The 6,113-nt window shown below is 43.3% G+C and overlaps 1 protein-coding gene across 1 annotated transcript; it reads left to right on the top strand.

Annotated features, from left to right (window-relative positions):
* The first annotated feature begins 919 nt into the window (after nt 1-919).
* PFDN4 (prefoldin subunit 4) lies at nt 920-4,193 on the top strand. Its single transcript, XM_052787168.1, has 4 exons — nt 920-1,162; nt 2,203-2,310; nt 3,333-3,476; nt 3,785-4,193. The coding sequence occupies exons 1-4, from the start codon at nt 1,139-1,141 to the stop codon at nt 3,914-3,916; spliced, it is 408 nt and encodes a 135-aa protein (XP_052643128.1). The 5' UTR covers nt 920-1,138; the 3' UTR covers nt 3,917-4,193.
* The last annotated feature ends 1,920 nt before the right edge of the window (nt 4,194-6,113 follow it).

The following is a 6,113-nucleotide window of genomic DNA, read 5'->3' as shown; positions in this document are numbered from 1 at the left end:
TCGCTTGGAAATCTTTGTAGCTGAGGTGTCTTTAAATTTTTGAAAGCTCACGGGTACCGGAGATGTGGATCATTCTTCAAGAAGGTCTTGGCAGACCCAAGCAGGAGCCGACCACAGACTCTCAAGGAGACTCAGCCACTGTTGCCAGCAGCAGCAGCTAGACCAGCGTCCGCCAGTGCAAATGCCTACAGAAATCCTGTCAGTTTTGAGCCCTCATGTCATTTAACATCCACATGTGCCCATCCACCATGGCCCCATGGTTTTGGATCATGGGCCTTGTACCCACTGCAGCTGAACATCAGGAACGTACAATGCCGGGCCTCTCCCCCGCGATTGTGAAATGTTATGATGACTTGGTTTGGTTTTTTATTTTTTTTTTGTTTTGTTTTGTAGCTGTGAGAAGCTAAATAAACTTAAGCATGTGGAGGCAATTATGCAGCATAAATGCCAGCTATCCCTGTTCCTGTTTAGGAGCTGTCAAGCAGCCTTTTCAGAAAAATACTTATTTTTGTTTAAAAAAGTCCCTCCACAATGATTTGAACTTGAAGGCCTTTTCCACCTCCGTTTCCAGAAAGGCGGCTGGTTTGGCTGGCGAGGGCCAGGGCCAGCTCGGAGGAGTCTCTGGCCCTGGCCTCAGGCTGGGCAGGGCCCGACCGCCCCCTTCTCACCGCTCGGGGGCCCTCCTCCCCGCCGCAGGCACCTTGTACCCCACCCGGCGGCGGCGGCGGCGGCTGGTGCTGGTGGTGCTGCTGCTGGTGCACCGGGCCGGGCCCCCACCGGGCGCCCGCTGGGCTTGCGGTATCAGCACCGAAAGGGCGGGAAGCCGAAGCGCCGTCTCATAGCGCCACCTGGCGGCCACGCTGGCAGCCTGCAGCCACAGGCCTCTTTTTCGGTCGGCGGAGGGGGCGGAGTCGGGTCTCTACTCCTTTAAACGGGACGTACCAAGCGCTGCGGGGATGGGTTCAGGTTTGTTATGTGCTCTGTGGACAGCCCGCCGGCCTTAGGGGCGGTGGGGAGAGGGAGAAGCCGCGGGCCGCGCAGGGTGGCCGCTGCCAGGCGCTTCCCCTCGTCTTCCCTTGTTTTCTCCTGCTCCCAGCTCCTCTTCTGTGGGGAGGGTGAATAGTTCAGTCCCACCAACATGGCCGCCACCATGAAGAAAGCGGTGAGTGTGGGAGGAGGGCACGGCGGGGTTTTTCTTTTTCCCCTTCCCGGCCTCTCTCTCCGCCGTGGGCTCCCCCCGAGGAGGGCGCAGCTCCTCTGCTGCCTCCCGGGGCGGGCCGGCCGGGCCCTTCGGCGGTTGGGGGCCGTTGTCTCTCGGTGGCGGGGCAGCGCGGCCATGTCGCCTCAGCGCTGCCTCCCGCCGCCTCCCAGCCCTCGCTCCGGAACCCCAGAGTGCCTCCTTGAGCGCCTGACCCCCCCGTTCACGCAGCGCCCCGGGCGGCAGCCCGGTGCGGGGCCGGAGGGGGGTGGTCCCTTTTCCTAGGCCGCTGCCGGGTCAGGCCAGCTGCGGGTTAGGCCCTGCCGAAAATACCCCGGTCGTTTGTGGGTGGATTAAGGTCCTGGCGTTGTTGTCTTGGCTCTGTCGAAATCGCTTATCGTGCCGTCAAACGTGCAAGTGCGGCTTTGGTTACACTGACGTTATGGAGCCTGCGCTGGTGCAGTTTGTTGTAAACTGGGAAATTATTTTTCTTAGCTGCATAAACCGCCTGTAAATGGAGAACCCCCGACCCGTGCCCAGCAGTGGGTCGCCCACCGCGGCCCCTGCCCCCACCTCCACAGGTCAGTTGGGGAGGGTCTGTGTGAGGCATGGTTCTGTGCGTTTAAAATCTCTCGTAGCACCGTAGCACATCACAGCTAACCAGTTAGCATAAAATGATGTTGCTGACAGATTACATCGATGTGTTACGCTGTGCTGTACCCTGCGGTGATCTTGGAGCAGAGGTGTCCAGTTCAACTGTCAGTGATGTCAACCTTTGGCATTAGGATGCCATGGATAGCTGGTGTTCTATTTAGATGTTACTAGTGCCTCTGCCTAGCTAAACGTGGATATTGCTGGTATCCTTGAAGAGGCGTTTTAAGGAGTCAAGTGTATAATCAGAATGTAGTGGTTGTAAGTCTATTTTTCAGAAGCTTTGTAGGAGTCATAGCGAGATTCAAGTTAATGTAAGAAATGAAATCTTCATTTTGATCTTTTTCTTGCAGGCTGCAGAAGATGTCAATGTTACTTTTGAAGATCAACAGAAAATTAACAAGTTTGCAAGAAATACTAGCAGGATCACAGAGCTGAAAGAAGAAATAGAAGTGAAAAAGGTATATTTGCTTCAAATATCGCTTGTTCTTCACTGCCCTGAATTAATTTTCGGTTGTAACACAGAAAATAGGGGCTGTGGATTACCATAAGTAATGCTTTCATTCTAATATGGGATTCCTGTTACTTTGAAGATAGCCAGAGAATGTTAAAAGTGGAAAAAAGTCATGAGAAATAAAGGCCACTAGCATATTTCTGCATGCAGTTCTTGGAACTCTTTTGTTGTCATATATGAAGCATTTTCTATATATAATGGCTGTTTGCAGTGTTCTTAAAATTTCCTGCCTGAGATTGTTCATATTTTATTTTTTCTTGAACCAGTAAGGCAGTTGTTTGTTATGTTCTGCTTTCGATGTGTTGACAGAGATTGTTGTTATGAGTGCAGAGGTTTTCTTTTGCTAGGCTGAAGAGAATACATCATTCTAATTTTCTTTTTTAGTATTAATTCACTTTCCTTCAACATCAGTCATAGCATTTCTAGAGAAGTTTTACCAAGTTTTTAAAAAATGCTAGTACTGTCACAAAATGTTTTCTATAATTACCTTGCCAGATATGTATATTGCAAAAACATTGCCTTTTTATGTTGATGTTCCATTGATGGCGTAAGATGTTGGGACTCTATTGCAAAAGTAGGATTGCTTAATTAACATTTGTCATCTTATTTATTGTTTTTTTCTGTTCTTTAGCCAAATTAAAAAACTCCTGTGTAAAAGCATATCGGATATTAGTGAAGTCTAAATCTGCTGTATTTCCCTTGTCTAGACAGTTAATTATCCTATTAATGACAGATAATGAGTATTGACTAGAAATTTTTATTGGTACAGCGCTGTTGAATTTAACACTTATGCTAAATTACAGCTCTGGAACCGTTCTATTAAACATATTGATATCATGCTGGTAGGTAGGATTTTTGCCCAAAATGTGGACTCACTGAGTTCATTATTCAACTGATAGCGTGACAATGTGTCCATTGGAGAATTTACCTAGTGCAAAGTGCTCACCTTTCTTATGTCTTGATAAATAGAAACAACTTCAGAATTTGGAAGATGCTTGTGATGACATCATGATGCTTGATGATGGTGATTCACTTCTGATACCCTACCAAATTGGAGATGTCTTCATTAGTCATTCCCAAGAAGAGACACAAGAGATGCTGGAGGAAGCAAAGGTTTGTCTGGGCAAAAGAGAGCTCCTTTACTGTACTGGCTGCGGTAGTGTGATGAGCATTGGAATGGGATGAGCTGTTCATCCTTTGAACCTTTTACTTTCTAAAGTTCATGTTTGTTTTATGATTTGAGGAGGGGGATGTGCATGCATGGTAAGTCATAACTGGGATGTCAGTATACAAAGTCATGCTAGCCTTTGTTTGGCACTGGAATAAGTCTTATAGTCAGACTTGGCAAAAAGTTGGCAAAGGGGTACCTCTTTATTGTTTATATGTTGCTTACATAACTGGTTGATTTTTTTCTTTTTCAGAAAAGTTTACAAGAAGAAATTGAAGCATTAGAATCCCGAGTGGAATCAATTCAGAGGGTGTTATCTGACCTGAAAGTTCAGCTCTATGCAAAGTTTGGAAATAACATAAATCTTGAGGCTGAGGACAGTTAAAGGTGTTCTAAATATACCATTTCCTTGTTTTATTAAATGTTTTGATAACATTGTTCCAATTACATTAAAAAAAAAAAATCTACCACTTCCTTTTCTTTCTTTTTTTTTTTTTCACTTTCCTGTCTTGGATTCCATCTATTTAATGAGAGCTTTCTTATTTTGATTATTGCAATTATTTATTTGTTCAGGAAAGCATTAGCTTTGTACTATTGGTAAAGTATCCAGATTGGAATATTTGCATTGTTTATTAAAGTAATAAAGTCAGGCACATATTGTAGTTTCCTTGGTCTTGTTTTCCACTCGTGAAAATGCTTAAGTATAAAACCAATAGAAATGGGGAATTTTTGATTTCCACTGTAATGGCTGTTCGATAAAAGTTTCTCTGTAATATATAGGATATGATTCAGCTATAATGCTATTTAGCTGTTTTTAGCAGCTGTCCTGGAAATACTACATCTATCCTTTGTCTTTCAATCTTAGCTCAGATAGCATAAACACCGTTAGCTCAGTGCACAACATGGCAACAAGTTGACAGGGGAGTAAGGAGGACTCTTTAAAGCTCGCATTGGTATTGAGGAAAAGCTTTTGGAGTCACAGTCATATTCAGTCATTTACTACTTTGTATTTGGGAATCACAAAAGATGCTGTAAGTCAGAATGGTGAGTCTTAACTTCTTCTAAATTTCCTGAACCATAATTTTCTAAATCCACATTTATATACCAAATTAATGTCAGAATCGTTCATAGATGATGTTGCTATGTCAGCATCAATCCCTGGAACTATGCTTCCATCACTGTGTGGAGTTGAATGCAATTTTTAAATGTCTTAATTCGCTGACTCCTTACGTCCTTAAAAAAATTATGTACTGTCTCACTGTAATTCTGCTTTTGGACTTTTGTGTGCTTTGATTAATGTATTGTTCCATGGAAATACCTGCTCATTATGACTTTGTTTTTAAAAATTAAATCTTAGCATACTTAAATCATATTTTTAAACTATTTTCCAAAACAGCGTGGACAGAGAATTCAGTTGGCCAAATATTAATCTACAGTCATTGTTCTTAAAGTAATCAATGTGAGATGAATATATTTTTATAAAGTGATTAATACCTACTTATCATGTGTCAATTGTGTAGCATCTCTTCTTCGAACAGTGTGAATGTGGAGGATAAAAACCCACTTGTTTTCTGTATTATTGAAGTAGTTTTAACAAGGTAGTGATATTGAACTTGATGTTTGGTACACCTGAGCAGAGTCTCACCAATGCATTGTTATTTATGAGTTACAGCATTGTAACTTATACAGTTGTTTACGTAAGTTTATTAATGTTGTATATAAGGTTTAGCATAGCCACAAGAGAAGATTGTCTTCAGCAGTGAAGACCTAATACCTCAACACAGGCACTTGAATTACAACGCATGTTAAGTGATGGCTGGAAGTCTCAAAAGCTGTGCTAATGTTCTGTCTAGCCCTGGCATTTCCCAAGCTTCTTTTCGGTAGAATTCCAATGGTTTGTATGCTTCTGCTGCTGGACATGTGTACAAATACCTTGGCTATAACTGTACAGATTTTTTAACCTTGTTTTCTAACTGGTTGCAGTTTTAATTCAAGCCTATGCCTCGTGAAAGAGTTCCAAGTTTTTCCTTGCTTCCTGAGTGAATACTTCAGCTACTCTTAGGTAAAATGTGGATATGGTAGCCATGGCAACTCTGCTGCTCTATCTGCCAGCCAGTGCTTGTAGCAAGTGAAGTGTGTTGGGCCTTTAAGGAGATACAGGTGTTCCTTTACATAATTTCTGAACCCTCCATGCAACTTGCTGTGTCAGGCAGGTGTTTGGCACCAAACTACTTAGAACAGTTCCGGGTTTACCCAGAGTTGTTATTTTAGGCACTAAAGGGAGAAGGTGGCCAGTTATTTGATAGAAGCTGATACAAGTATTGTGGACTTAGGTGACTCAGCTCTGCCTTATCCTGCTTTATTAGATACAGCTCTTAGTCCAAAACCATCTGAGAGCAAGGTTACAGTCTTAGGAGGTGCCGGTATCTTGAGGTGTTTTTTTCTAAACAGCCAAACCATTCATTTGGTATGTTAAAGTAAACCACCCAATGCACTTGTCTTTATAATTATAAACCAAAGAATATGTAAAAGACTTATTTTTCCAGGTGAAAACTGAGCTAGTAGTGGAGTTTGACCCATAA

This window comes from Harpia harpyja, chromosome 1 (genome assembly GCF_026419915.1).
Source record: "Harpia harpyja isolate bHarHar1 chromosome 1, bHarHar1 primary haplotype, whole genome shotgun sequence".
NCBI classification, from domain to species: domain Eukaryota; kingdom Metazoa; phylum Chordata; class Aves; order Accipitriformes; family Accipitridae; genus Harpia; species Harpia harpyja.
Note: the sequence above shows the minus strand (reverse complement) of the source record. Positions and strands in the feature narration are given on the sequence as shown.